At 37.7% G+C, this 15,648-nt stretch overlaps 3 protein-coding genes across 3 annotated transcripts; 1 reads left to right on the top strand and 2 right to left on the bottom strand.

Annotated features, from left to right (window-relative positions):
- Positions 1-220: 220 nt before the first annotated feature.
- Positions 221-11,251, bottom strand: COCSADRAFT_161436 (uncharacterized protein; the record flags this gene model as incomplete). Its single annotated transcript, XM_007703007.1, has 2 exons — positions 221-232; positions 9,737-11,251. 2 exons carry the CDS (start codon positions 11,249-11,251, stop codon positions 221-223), a joined length of 1,527 nt encoding a protein of 508 aa, XP_007701197.1.
- Positions 11,252-12,225: 974 nt separating this feature from the next.
- COCSADRAFT_37772 (uncharacterized protein) lies at positions 12,226-13,356 on the top strand. The gene has a single exon (XM_007702799.1). The coding sequence runs from the start codon at positions 12,322-12,324 to the stop codon at positions 13,303-13,305; it is 984 nt and encodes a 327-aa protein (XP_007700989.1). The 5' UTR covers positions 12,226-12,321; the 3' UTR covers positions 13,306-13,356.
- A 5-nt stretch (positions 13,357-13,361) lies between these two features.
- On the bottom strand, positions 13,362-14,934 carry COCSADRAFT_144787 (uncharacterized protein). The gene is made up of 4 exons (XM_007703006.1): positions 14,623-14,934; positions 13,885-14,579; positions 13,723-13,828; positions 13,362-13,670 (listed from the first exon to the last, which is right to left on the bottom strand). Exons 1-4 carry the CDS (start codon positions 14,759-14,761, stop codon positions 13,543-13,545), a joined length of 1,068 nt encoding a protein of 355 aa, XP_007701196.1. The 5' UTR covers positions 14,762-14,934; the 3' UTR covers positions 13,362-13,542.
- Between the last annotated feature and the right edge of the window lie 714 nt (positions 14,935-15,648).

Below are 15,648 nucleotides of genomic sequence, written 5' to 3'. Positions count from 1 at the left end.
AATATGTAACGTACAAAATATCTTAGGTTTATTTTCTAAGTAGAGAAGAGCGTATCTATAGATCTAGATAAGATAAAAGTAATTTAAGAATAGAAAGCGCTAGTTATTATATAAGAATTGCGAGAATTTCTAGGCTTTACTAACTTCTATTATAGGTTTATCTCTAACTATTCTAAGCTTACTAAACCTTTTATACGCCTAACTAAGAAGGATAAGAAGTTTAAATAGAGACCTAAGTGAGAATTAAGCTTTACTACTCTAAAGAAAGTATTTCTCTTAGAAGAAGTTCTAGTTATATTTAACTCTAACTATTATACGATCGTAGAATACAACTTCTCTAGATAAGCTCTTAAAGTAGTACTACTCTAGAATGATAAGAATAAAGCTTTACGTACGGTTACTTATCTATTATAAAAACTACTAGTATCTAAAGTAAACTATCTAATCTATAATAAGAAACTTCTAGTAGTTATTATCTACTTAAAAAATAGAATATAGAACTCTATAGCGTATAAGAGTTTAAAGTTATTACTAACTATAAGAACTTAGAATTCTTTACGAAAAAGTAGAAACTCTTAGAATATTACGTATAATAGTCTCTTAAACTAGCTTACTTCTTAAATATAAGATTTTAATATTAACCTAGTAAAGATAACGTACGAGTAGACGCCTTATCGCGACGAGACTAAGGTATACCTAAGAATGTCTTTAATAACTACTACGCCTTAAAAGAATTTACTATACTAGTACTAGCGTATACTCTAGACTTAATCTTTCTACTATCTATACGGCCTATAGAAACCTCCCTAGTATTACCTATACTCTTATAACTACTAGACCTCTTAGAACTAATCTAGTTATTATAGGACCACTCTATATAAGAAGACTTATTCTACTAAGAAATAAGGCTAGCTATATAAGAGAAAAAGCGCTCGCTTCTAAGCTTAAGCAGAGTTATAGTCTTCTTAGGCGATTATATAATTAATAATTAAGATTAACTCTATTAGTATAGTAGAGTATAGGTACCTAACTACGAACTACTTTATATAGGAGTTATCTAGATAGCCTACTTTTCTCTATTATTAGGATAACTAGAATAAGAAGAAACCTTTTAAATTATTATACGTAAATAGTACTAGCTAAACTTAGGTTATAATATCTACTACTTTATATAAAATTATAAGTTATATTATGAAAGTATACTTTAGTAAGATAAGAAATATAGATACTTATAACTATTACCTATACCTAGTTATACGTAGTAGTATCTTACTATAGACTTTATTATAGAGCTACTACTATCTAAAGAGAAGACTAATCTAATAGTAGTAAAGAACTAGCTAGATAAGAGCGCTATACTAATCTCTATAGATAAAATTAATATAAAAGATATAGCTTAGGCGTTTATATAAGAAGTCTACTAGTACTATAGTTTATTATAGTTAATTACGTCTAATAGAGGCTCTTAATTTATAAGCTCTCTCTAGAAGTAGATCTACTAACTATTAGATATTTAGCGTAACCTCTCTATAGTATACTACTTATAAATAGATATAATAACTAAACGCTTAAATAGTAATATTAAAGCTATTATATAAATCTTCTATAACTATAATTAAGATAACTAGTTATAGCTTTACTCCCTTCTAGAACTTATACTTAATTTACGTACAAACGCGTTAGTAAGAGTCTCTCTCTTCTTTCTCTACTATAGCTACTATAATACTCTCTTTTTATAAGAATAAGTTATTACGTAGATTACTAACGTAACTAAAGCTATAAAAGAAATAGTCTATATAATTAATAATACCTTAACCTAAGCTATATCTACTATAACATACACTTAATAAGAATAAGAATAATAGGTAAATAAGTCTTATAAGCTAGCTCTAACGTACTAGATAAAAGACTAGGTATAGCTAGATCTACGTAACGTACGAACTATAAGAACTAGTAAGAAACTTAATTAGAAAAATAAAAAATTCCAGGTATTACGCGTACAAGACCCCTACTAGATAGAACTAGCCGTACTTTAAAAAACTAAGATATACTACGTAGATAAAATCCGCCTAGCTACTAACGACTCTCTACTATTCTAGTAGATAAATAACTCTAATCTAGCAGCTATTATTATATAAGATAAGAATAAAGAAGAGTACTTTAAGTAAACTATATAAGATATTACGAATAAGAGAAGATAATAAAAGAGAATAAAATACCTTATTTATTAAGTAGGCTATTAAATACCTATATAGGAGCCTACTACTTACCTTACGGACACTTTAGCCCTCTAATATTAGCTAACTTATACCTAGCCTATATAATAACCTAATAGCTAGCTTAAAAAGAACTAGTATAAGAAGCTATAGCTACTTAAAAAGTAGTAAGTTAGAAGGTTCCCTTAGAGCTAGTCGCTTACGTGAGCTACTACTGTCTAAACTACTAAATACGCGCTTAGAGAAAGCTATTATATAATCTCTAGAACTATATAGAACGTTATAATAAGCGCTATAATTCTACTAGATATAGTTAAAATAAGCTTCTCTTTACTTACTTAGAATTAATATATAGCCCGTAAACGCCGTAAACTTCTTCTCGCTCTTAAAAATAGTAGCGTAGTTATTTATATAGAACTACGCGTTAAGGTTACTATAAGTATAGACGACGAAAGCCTTAAAATATAATAGATAACTAGTAAAGATCTAGTAAGTAGTAATTATCATATGAGCTATAATAAATAAGTAATTACGTAAACTAGTACTAAACATAGTATTATAAGAGCTGTTACTATAGAAGTAATAAAAGAAGTTAAAAATACGCTAAATATTCTTCTAAACCTAATTAACCTATAAGCTATATAGAAAGAGAAGAAAGAGACTTATAGAAGCGGTAGCGAAAATATAACAAAGCTTATTAGTAATAGCTACGTTAAAGATATACTAGATACAATACTTATTAATATTAATTATACTAGTAATATTAATAGCTAGCTAAATCGTACTAAAAGTCGTACGAGTAAGAGCACAATCTATAGTAGTAAAGATCTAAGCTACTACGGCCGTAATAGTATTATTAAAAGCACTATTAGAGTAGAACTACAGAGCGTTTACACTACCTATAGTCTACTATCTACGTTCTCTAGGCTACGCTTTTAGAGGTATTATACGAAGAAGAAGAAAAGAAAAGAAAAGAAGAGTAAGAAATCTAAGTTAGAAGAGAGAGCGGATTACGAATAAGAAATAAGTACTAACTAACACGGAGGTACTAATACTTGTAATGGGGCGTAACCCCGTTAGGTTCTTAAGCACTAGAGCATAATTAGACAGGCTAAGATAACAAGATTGTATTTGATAGAGAGCTAAGCTCTTAGCTACGTAGCTATCTATATATAATACTAGTTGCTAGAGTAATAATCGGGCTAGGTAGGTAGAGTAGACGAGGTCGTAGACGAGTATAAGAGGTAAAGGGCGTTCAGCCTATTATAATACCCCCCTCCTTAAGAAATAACCCCCTCTTTCTTCGATCTGAAGAGGGTATCCATCGTAGCGCTTTATACGGTAGTCTTAGTTCCTAGCTAGGCTAGGCTAGCTAGTCTAGATAAACGAGATTTAGAGCAGGACTCTATCTAGTAACTAGCTAATCCGCAGCAGAGATAGAGGTCGTTAAGAAGGTAATACTCTCAGTAATCTACTAAGAAGCTAAATAAGATAGAGAAGAATCGGGATCTAGAGGGCGTAAAGGTAGGTCTAGTAGCGTTAACTTAGATTAAGTTAATATCTATCCGTTAGCTGAACCAGTTTCGGTTAGGCTAGCTAGGCTAGCTAGGCTGGCTAGGCTGGCTAGAAGGGAAACGCTTTAAGCGTCTCTTAGCGCTCTATATAGTCTCTATGTATTAATTATACATAAGGCTAAAGAGAGAGTTATTTAACTCTTTAAGCTTCTACCTAAGTAACTATTAGAGACTGCGGTATAGCGTTATAACGCAGGAGATATCTAGCTAAAAGAAAGCTTTCGCTTTAAACGATAGCCGCTTAAATCGCGTAAGGTAGACGATTAGCGACTTATCGTCCTTCTAGCGGATCTAGAAGAAACGCTAGATTACCTCTTACTACTTACGTAGATTATAGCAAAGACACTAGAAGAATAAGAAAATCTATTCTAGGTTCTAATCTAAAAGCTCTTTAGACTATTCGCAGAGATAGAGGATAGACGCCTATTAAGGCTACTTAAGACAATCCTATACGTAGTTAAAGGTATTAGCTCCTATAAGCTAATTAGATTAGAGTTTAGCTCTAATAGATAGTAACTATATACGCAGCGTGTACGGCTTACTATTAAACTTAGGCGAGTCTAGCAGGCGCGCTTAGACTCGCGTCTAAGCGTCGTTTAGGTGCTAGCGGGACTAAAGCTAGAACTAGAGCTAGAGCTAGAGCTAGGCGACGCTATCGCGTAAAGAGGTAATCTCTAATCGCTAGTTCTAGAGCTCTTACTAGAGCTACTATACGAGTAGTAGAAGAGCGTTCTAGTTTTAGCTAGGGCTAGATATAGTTCTAGTAGGTAGTAGAAATTTTTCTTTAGTAAAAGCTAAACGCTTATCTAATCTCCTTTTAGCTAGCTAGTAATCAAATACAAAATATAATAGAGCGTAACTCTATTAGGTTCTTAAGCTCTAGAGCATAATTAGATAGGCTAAGGTAATAAGATTATATTCGATAGAGAGCTAAGCTCTTAGCTACGTAGCTATCTATATATAATACTAGTTGCTAGAGCAATAATTAGGCCGGGTAGGTGGAGTAGACGAGGTCGTAGACGAGTATAAGAGGTAAAGGGCGTTTAGCCCATTACAATACTTATATTATACAGAAAGTTGTTTTTACTTTACTTACTACGAGTTTATTAGTAAACGTACGTTATAGCTAGATAATAATATAACAATTTAAACTATAAGTAAATACGCGGACTGCTAAGTAGCTGTATATAGTATAGAGAGAGGGTATTATAATAGGCTACGCCTATAGAGTAAAAGTACGTAATTATATTACGTGCCCACAGCACGTGCCTATATTATACTGCTTAGTTAGAACTTACTTATATGAAGAGTAGAGAAGTAAGGTATGAAAAGAGAGGTATTATATAATAGCTTAACTCTTCTTATCTTTCTTCTTCTATACTATAGGCTAATATAAACTTATTCGAAGGCCTCTTCGCCCACAACAGCGTATATAAGAGAAAAATATAGTTCTAAGTTTCTAAGAGAGAAAAGATATTAATATATACTCTAATATTACTAATAGCTAACTAATACAGAGCTTATATAAGTAGTACCTAAAAATAACATTTATTAATTTCTATATATTAAACGTATAAAATATAATAACTAAGATACTTATATAATTACTTAGTAAGTATATTACTAATATATATAGACTAACGTTAAGGATTAGTTACTGGCTAGAATTAGTTACTAGCTACCTCTACTAAACTCAAAGCGATATAACGCGCGATAGCTTTATAATAATATTAGATAATAAAATACGATTTGAGCTAGAGCTACTCTATCTAGTTCTATATTAACTCTGAGTATGTCTTTGGACGTAACACTTCGAGCACGTTAGCGGCGCGCGCTAACGTTGCTTACTACTCTAGCTCTAGCTAGCCTCTATAACTATTCTTTCTACCTCTATAGTAAGCTACTAAGCCTACTATATCTAGAGTACTCTACTAGAAGTAATATATTACCGCCTCTAGTCTCTCTTTTATTACTAACGCTCGCTACCTTAACGTAGCTTTCTATTCTTCTTAGTAAGTATTATAGCTAACTATATTATAAGCTAGGCGCATTTAGTAAGCTAGCGTATCGCAACGCTTATTAGGCTCTCTAACTACCTAGGTAGTTACTTTTAGAGATAGTATATCTTCTGCTAAAGCTGCTCTACTATATATAGCGTCTCTATCTACTCTACTAACTACGCTACTTAGTTATTACTTATAGTTATCTATAGTAAAGATAGTATTCTAGCTACTATAAGCGATAATAGAATATAATCTAGATAAGAAGAGATAAGTTCTATCGCCTAAAAGCCTACTTAGATATTCTACTATATAAATACTACTAGCCGGATCCGCGTATAGACTATAAAGAAGTCTATCTTATTAATATAGTACACGTCTTAGTAGGTAAGCTCTTTAATCTTATATCTATACGCGCGCTTAAGCGGCGAGAAGTAGCTTATATTAAGTGGCTAGAGAAGATACGACGTATACGGCGGTATATAAAGAGTAATAATCTTATTCTTAGTGTAGTACTAATTAAACTCTAGCGTTATATAGCTACTATAGCCGTCTAGAATAAGAAAATAGTATAACTTAGCTATATAAGCTACTATATATTAATTAAAATAGTTAACCTACTTAAATCTAAGCTCGTTAGTCGTCTAGCTATTATCTAATACTATAATAGTCTAGTCTAGTAGAAGGTTATAGTACTAGCTACTTTAATAGATCTTACTAGCTAGAATTATAAATAGTAGTAGAGACTAGCCAGACGCGTTAACGCACTTAATAGCTATTACCTACTCGCAATTACCTAGCTGTACGATAACTACCTAACTAACTCTATTAGCGCTAGTAACTATCTTTAATGTACTAGTAATGCCTATTATAAATCTAGTCTTATTAAAGTTATAGATATTCTAGTCTAAGACGCTATACGTCTAGCGCGTCTCTTTTACTAGCTTAAACTAAGCTGCGATTATAATAGAATTCTTAGAGAGAGCGCGCTAGCTACTAAACTTTATATTATACTTTATCTAAAGCTCTAGCTAGTTCTAGATAAAGCGTAACACCTATTTCTTACTAATAGGCTATAGAGGTAGATCTTAGCCGCGCGTAGTAAGTAGAGCGTCTACTATTCGTCGTACGTTAATAATATAAGGTAGAAAACTACGTTAGTTAAGGTCTAAGATCTACTAAATAAGCAACTACTCCTTAATAGAAGACAACTTTCATTTCTAGGCGTTAACGGCTGCTTTAGATAGAGCACCTTAGAGGCGGCGCTAGAGTGTTGTATAAGAGATAGTATATAACGTAGTAGTACGAGTAGGTATAGAAATACGTTTTTTCTACATTAAATCTAGAGTAAGACTAAGCCTACCTTCACAAGCAGTCTATATAGAACGTTATTATCGCGGTATTATAGTAGTTGTAGAAAGAGTTATGTAAAGTTTAGTAGAGGTGGCTAGTAACTAATCCTAGCCAGTAACTAATCCTTAACGTTAACGTGCGAGATTAGTAAGCTAGAAAGATTAGTAAGCTAAACGCCCTATCTAATCTAACGCGACGCTCCGCGCAATTACTCTATAATAACGTAATTATATTAGATAGAAATAAAAGATATTATTCTTTATTTAGCTCTATATAAAGTCTAAGTATATTCTTAAACGTAGCACTTTGTGCACGTTAGCAGCGCGCGCTAGCGTCGCTTACTAGTCTAGTTCTAGTTACTCCTAATAACTACTATTTCTACCTCTATAATAATCTACTAAGCCTATTAGACCTAGAGTACCCTACTAGAAGCGATATATTAACGCTACTAGTCTTACCTTCGTTATTAGCGCTAGTTAGTTATATATAGCTTCTTATTCTTCTTAGTAAGTATTATTACTAATTATACTATAATCTAACAGCCTTTAATAACTTAGCGGAGAAGCTAGCTTATTAGGCTTTATAATTTCTAACAGAGCTAGTCTTAAAGAAGCTTTACCTACTACTATAGCTGCGCTACTATATATAGTATTTTTAGCTACGTTACGGCGTTATTATCTATAGTAGAGATAGTAGAGATAGTATATAGATAACTATAAGCGACGATAGAACGCGATCTAGATAAGAAGGGATAAGGTCTATTACTTAAAAGCCTACCTAGATATTCTACTACGTAAATACTATTAACTAGATCTATTAATAGACTATAAGAAAGTCTATCTTATTAATATAGTAGACGCCTTAATAGGTAAGCTTCTTAATTTTACATCTATACGCCCGCTTAAGCAGTAAGAAGCACTTTATATTAAGTAGCTAGAGAAAATGCGACGTATAAGGCGGTATATAGAGAGTAATAAACTTATTCTTAGCGTAGTACTAGTTAAACTCTAGCGTAGCGTAGCTACTATAGCTATCTAAGATAAGAAGCTAATAGACTTTAGCTATATAAGTCGCTGTATACTAGTTAAAGTACTTTATCTACTCAACTCTAAGCTAATTAGTTGTCTAGCCGTTATTTAAGATACTAATAACTTAGTTTAGTAGAAGTCTATTATACTAGCTGCTCTAGTAGATCTTATTAGATAGGATTACGAATAGTAGTAGATACTAGCTAGACGCGTTAACGTACTTAATTACTATAACTTACTAGCGATTACCTAGCTATATAATAACTACTTAGCCGACTCTATTAGAGCTTATAACTATCTTAGACGTGCTAGTAACGCTTATTATAAATCTAGTCTTATTAAAGTTATAGATATCTTAGTCTAGAACGCCGTATATTTAGCGTATTTCTTCTACTAGCTTAAACTAGGCTATAATTATAACTAGATTCTTATAGAAGGCGCGCTAACTATAAAATCTTCTAGTCTACTTCGTCTAAAGCTTTAGCTAGCTCTAGATAAAGCGTAATATCTACTTCTTACTAATAAGCTATAGAGGTAGATCTTAGCTACGCGTAGTAAGTAGAGCGTCTGCTATTCGTCGCACGTTAATAATATAGGGTAGACAACCGCGTTAGTTAAGGTCTAAGATCTACTATATAAGAGACTACTCTTTAATAGATAATAGCTTACAGTTAATAAAGACTATCTCTAATTATAGCTAGATACTATAGAGGCGTGTATATAGTATTAACTTTAGTATATTATACGCCTTTATAAGAGTATAAATAGACTACTTTAAATTATTATAATAAGATACTATAGTAAGACTTATTCTACCTTTATAAGTAGTCTATATAGAACGTTATTATCGCGGCATTATAGTAGTTGTGTAGAGCGTTGCGTTAGGTTAAGTAGAGCGTTCAGCTTACTAATCTTTCTAGCTTACTGATCCCGTACGTTAATATTAAAAAAGTTAAAATTTACAGCGCGAAATTTAGAGCTAAAGTTAGAAGATTTTTTTACTCTAGGTTTAAGAGGACATATAGCCTTCCTAGTGCTAACTAAGTAGTATTACTAGACCGCCATCTTAAACGCTAAGAAATATCCTATTCAACGATATATTTTGTATTAGTTTAGCGCTAATACCCATTAAGCAATGGATGTTTAAAAATCACAACTTTTTGGAGTTTCTTTTTTTTGGTCACCCCACTGTATTTATAAAACTTACATCCTTAAATCCTCTTACATTTCTATGTTAGTTTTATTCTAGTTATCTACATTTAGATTTTACTCTTATCTCTCTTTAATGATTTTTCGAGAACGATATTTTAGAACACGGAAGGCTTAGTTATTTAATTTTGTTAATCATATCTCTAAAGTATTTAAGTCTCTTTAGCTAGAATAAGCGTAGGCAAAAGACTCTATAACTTTCGGTCGTGCTCAGTACGTTTTCTGTCGCTTTTCCTTAGTATAAATCCTGAATTCTCTAATCCTTGAAGCGCGTTTTTGCATTCACCCCACCATGATTGAATACCTCCGAACCAAACTAATGGCTCACGCTTCTTACCCGGAATATTTGCCCCTACCCACCATGAATCAGTCTCAGTGGATAGTGTCGTTCCGTAATGGCTCCAGACAAGTTCCTTCCAAATCTCCCCAGCCTTCTCAGACGCTTCAATCGACTCGATGTTCTCGTTGCGAAGCTTTTCAAGAAGTTGTGTCACCCAGTCCACCTGCAACTCGATAAAGGGTGGTCCATTAGCAAGCGAACTCGGTGCCTGTGGTGCATACAGGAAGAATGCGTTTGGGAACCCGGGCACCGTCATGCCTAGATGCGTGCTGATTCCATTTTTCCATTTGTCTTGAAGTTTGACGCCGTCTTTGCTATGGATGTTCATTTTGAAAAGGCTACCCGTAAGGTTGTCGTAGCCCGTTGCTACAACTACAATATCCAATTCCGTAAGCTTACTAGTATGTTCGTTTCCTGTAACAATGCCCTCGGCGGTGAACTCTCGAATAGGTGTCTCCTTAAGGTCAATCAAGGTGACATTGGATCTGTCTACGGATTCGTAGTAGTCTTGCTCTAGACTGGGTCTCTTCGTGCCGAGCCAGTATTGCTGTTTTTTAGGGGCCAGAATCTCTCTTTTGACAGGATCCCTGATTCTTTCCCTTACCTTTTGGGCCCAAAATTTGTATGCACTGGCGTTTGCGGCCTTGTTCAGACTGATTTCGGGATAATTGGAACATAGGAAGACAAACCCGCCTCGATGCCAAAGCCATTCATAAACGCGTTGTCGCTCTTCCTCAGTCGCATTTGTCCAATCGCTTTGGTTCAAGTTGAAAGGATATCCAGCTTCCGTATTGTGTTTTGCGAAGCCAAGAATCGCGTCGTAATAACTTTTCATATGATCCGATTCATCAATAGATATAGCCTTCTGATTCATAGGAAAACACGTCGAAGGGGTACGGATGAAGACTGAAAGTTCGCAGCCCTCCTTAGCCAGTTCCTGTACAATCTGCAGTCCAGATGCTCCTTGCCCAATAACACCAATCTTCTTGCCTTGCGGGTCAAAGTCTTCGGGCCAAGAGGCCGGATGGATCAACTGGCCTTTGAAATTGGACCTTCCCGGCCAGTCCGGAATGTATGGGTCACAAGATGCTCCCACTGCAAAGACTGCGTAAGTGGATGTAGCATTTAATCCGTTGGCCCTAAAGCTCCACGTTTTTTTTCCCAGGTCGTATTTAACTTCCTCGACTCTAGTGTTGAAATAGGTATCTTTCCGAAGGTCAAGCACCTTGTCCAGGTGGTCAAAGTATTTTCGCAGCTCAACATGGTCAGGATAGCGCTCCGAGAAGTTGAAGTCTTGCCAGACTTCTGGCAGGCGCAATTGATACACTGGTGTTTCTGTGTCAACCCTCGCTCCTGGGTAGTGATTGATTCTCCAGACCCCGCCGAAGCCTGTAGAAGCCTCGAGAATTTTCACCGTGTATCCCATCAGTCGTAGTTTATGGAGTGCGTAACATCCACTGAATCCAGCCCCGACGATAATTATGTCGGCCCTGATTTCAGTGCTTGTGCCATTCAAACACGATGAAGACATTTTTGTGGACTGGTAGTTTCCAATATGAGGTTAGAAGAAGGAAGATGTGCTGCCATCCAATACAATATAAAAAGTTCATTACATATACTCAGAAATCACAGCAGTATAGCCTAAGCGGTACGCACAACTACTGTGACGCTTGGACTACCTCGGAGTGTGGATGGTTCCCGAGCCGTATTGTATTCCCCGCAGTGCGCGTATTCACGGTGTTCGCCGTATATGCCCTGTACGCCGTATATGCCGTATATGCCGTATATGCCGTATATGCCGTATATGCCGTATATGCCGTATATGCCGTATTCACCGTATACTACTCATCGGGCCTTTTTTGTCTGTCCTTCCACTGTGCTACATGGCAGAATTGATGTAGGTCATCCGAAGAAGGACCTAGTTATCATTTTAGCGTCTCTATAGTACAAAACTTGAGACATGTAGCACGGTATCTACACATTTTACTCCGGATTGTACACTATCCGCTCACCGAGTTGTACTTACCCCTCATTGAATATACTGTGGTATACCAGGCCCTAACACTTGGAACGCTCCGCCCCCTAGCTGCTTACGCATTAAACCCCTTCGCTCTGTTCCTAGTCCTTTTTCATCACAGCTGTGTCGAGTTGATTGCAAGTAAAGCGGTTGCACCGAGATTCTGATGAGTCTCTTTTTTCTTTCTTGCCTTATCTGAGGCTAGTTGATCGGGTGGCACGGAGGTTAGACTGTTTTCAATTTGATAGAACGGATCTGAAAGACAGCCCCACTGTCCGCTTACGCGATTGCCGACTATGACAAATGCGTACCCTGCATCCATTGTGGCTTTGCTTCCCTTCTTCCTCCAGAACATGCTGATCTCGGATATTCCGGCACCTGTTAATACTTGGGTTGAGAATGACTCGGTCGGCAAACTTGCTGTAAGGGGTTATTTAAGATTGGTGCAACTCCTTTGGTACTTATCTTCTGTGATGAGTTAGATGCGCCTTTGTCAAATAGACTTTCGAATCATACATCTTCATTCTTTTAATCCACCCCTCTTGGCAGATATTAACAAATCGAATACAAAAACTAAACCAAACATGGGGCTGAACACGGATATCGACTTTGTTGCCGCCGCGGCTCCAGTGATAAGCGCCATGGTGGGGGCCCAAAAGCCAGCATTACACGACATCGAGAGTCGTAGGAAATGGTTTTCTGGTTTACCAATTGGACCGACTGCTAAAGGTTTGGTGTTGGAAAAGCATACCATTCCAGCGTCAGATGGTTATGAGCTCTTGATATACCACTACAAGAAAGAGGTCACTATTGATCAAGCATCTCCTGCGCCGGTAATCTTTCACATCCATGGAGGTGGCCTCATCTCATCGAGTGCTGCTAATTCCATTCCCATGATCTCTGAATGTGTCCTCGCCACTGGGGTACAGGTGTTCTCTGTTGATTACCGGCTTGCGCCAGAACACCCATATCCGACACCTCTCGAGGATTGCTGGTCCGGCTTGAGATGGGTTTTGTCAAAGGCAGCCGACTTTGGCCTCGACACTGCCTCTATTGCCGTCATGGGTGAAAGTGCCGGTGGGAATCTTGCAGCCGCAGTAGCGCTGTTAGCGCGAGATCGAGGATTGTCTCCGCCGCTGGCAAAGCAAATCTTAATCTACCCTATGTTGGATGACCGAAATTCATCCAAGGGCATCGGACCTGTGTGTATTTGGAATGAAGTCGACAACGTCACGGGTTGGACAGCATATCTAGGGCACGAACCTGGGCGATCTGGAGTGCCAATGTTCGCAGCACCCGCTCGTGCGGAAAATGTTGAGGGTTTACCTCCCCTTTACCTGGATGTCGGACAGCTTGATCTGTATATGCTCGAGGACCTGGAATATGCTACAAGGTTTGTGAATGCTGGTATCGAGACGGAACTGCATGTCTACCCAGGTTTACCACACGGATTTGACTTCCTTGCACCTGGCCATCCCATCACCAAAATGGCGAAGGAGAATAGATATAGGACTATTCGAAAGCTCTACCGCGATTCTCAAGTCCAGAGCGAGGCTATCGAATCCTGATTTGGAAACACTTAGCCCAGTATATACTCGTAACATGAATCAACCTCGACGTTCTAGAAAGATGTATTATCAATACTTTTATCAATACTTGTGCATCGTTTGTATAAAACACATATTTTTCTTACTTGGAGTTACTTTTGATTCCCTTCTGTACTTTCACTCCATTCAATTTAGGTCGACGCAGACTCAAGAAGCTTACAAAATCTTTCTATTCTAAGCGATGGTCGTCAAAGCAATTTATTTCGGTTCAACAAGAACTTTTAGCAAAGTGTCTTTCGATGTTATCAGCGCTTCCAGCCCTTGATCAACGAACTGGTCCAGGTGAATACGCCTACTGACCATCCTCTCCACACCCTTAAACTTGCCTATATCTTGTGAGCTAGTGTTTTCGCCAAATCAGAAAACGAAGTTGTATACCTTCGTTGAAATCCTTGACAACCTCTTGAAAATCAACATCGTTATAAGCGACCGAGGCAACGACTGTTATTTCTCGAGCATACCACTCTGTTGGTGGTAATGTAATCTGGTGTTACACCACATTAGTCATAGAGATATATTCCAGAATACATTTCAACATACTGGCTTTGTTGGAACTGCCACAAGGACGTATTTCCCTTTTTTGCGCAAAGATGACATTGCTGGTGCCATAGCAGGGATGAAACCTGCACAGTCAAATACAACATCAACGCCATTACCATTGGTGAGCTGCTCAATCGTATCTACAAGATTTGATTCTTGAGGGTTTATTCCAGTGACGCCAATATCTCGTGCATACTCCAGTCTCAACGAAGATGGCTCTGATACAAACACAGGTCCCGTTCCGACTGCTTTGAGATTGTGGATGACTGCAAGTCCTATTGGTCCAGCGCCAAGGATAAGTGAAGTCTTGTCTCGAAATTCAGAAAACCCGGATTGTCGGAGGGCGTGTCTTGCAACTGCTAGAGGCTCGATCAGACATGCCGTGTCCAGGCTTGAGTCAGCAATGGGGTAGCATCGCGTAGGGTCGACAGCGACGAATTCCGAGAAACCACCCCCACCGCCTCCGCTTAAGCCAACAAAGCCCAGCTTGTAGCAAAGATTCGTGTCTCCTTGTTTACACATGGAACACTCTGAGCAATAGAGGCGGGGATCAACCATGACAGCTTGTCCAACTTCCAAGGGGCAGTTTTCAGGTACCTCAACTACACGACCACAGAGCTCATGACCCAAAGTCACAGGGAGAGTATCCCCAGTTATAGGGTCCTGTTTCCCTGGAGCCGGTGTAGCCAATGGACCTAATCTGTTAAAACCGTGCAATGTAGCGGGACACTGTCTTACAAGTGTGATAATTCGTCAAATCAGTCCCACATATACCGCACCAAGCAACCCGTAAGAGTAAATGATCCGATGGGCGCTTTGGAATACTAATCTCCTCAATACGCACATCTTTGATGCCGTAGTATCTAGCAGCCTTCATTTTCTTATTCCTTCTTCTCTCTCTATTCGACTGTGCGGCGAGTTGAAGCACATACGCAGAATAGACCTTGGAAATTTCGTAGATAAACAAGCAGGTTGGTTGATAGATCTTCTCCACTTACAGGGAATGTTCAAGGAATGCGGAATATGCTATCCAATTATATATGTTTAACCACGTACCACCTTGGGCTGTATCCCTGCATTATGCCCTAACCGAAGTTCCATGTTTAGAAGAGACAATATCAAGAGCAGGGTTGTTTTAGTTGCACTGATCCGCATCAATAGCTGCCGCGAGGGATGATTGTCGTCGTCATTGTCGGAAGTTGTCCAGATCCGTATTCCGTGCGGCTAGCTATTGCAGTAAATTGTGGGGCGCTGCTTACTACAATCCTCCCGCGGAACTGAAATATCCGTGCCAAGGCGTAGCTTAGTAACAAGCTACGTCAGCTGCGCTGACACTCGCCGCAGGCGAGTGCCGACGCTCTAAACGATATTACCTTCCATACGATATTTTTTCACAACGCTGTTGCTTCAATCAACTCTTCTAGCCCACACAATGGCCTAATCACAAATCTTTCTTAATAATCGCATTGCAGAGATCTTAGAGTCTATTAAAGATATCCTAAAGCCTAATTTTAAGTAGCTTACGCGTGAATACGGTGTTCCATACTAGCGATTACTTGTCACGGTACGGGCTCACGGGCAGAGAGGACAGGCGCGTGTACAGGTTCTATTGCTACAGCTAATCAACAGGCTCTCACTACAGGTAGTATAGAGTAGAAGACAGGACGTAGCTCGAAGAGCTACACTAGTGAAGTTGCGGCGGTTTTGCAGAATCCGGGTGCTCGGACCCTCACCCGGATTCTGTCGGCAGCCAATCAGACGATC

The sequence above is a fragment of the Bipolaris sorokiniana genome (genome assembly GCF_000338995.1).
Source record: "Bipolaris sorokiniana ND90Pr unplaced genomic scaffold COCSAscaffold_9, whole genome shotgun sequence".
Classification (NCBI taxonomy): domain Eukaryota; kingdom Fungi; phylum Ascomycota; class Dothideomycetes; order Pleosporales; family Pleosporaceae; genus Bipolaris; species Bipolaris sorokiniana.
This window is presented reverse-complemented; position numbering and strand designations above follow the sequence as displayed.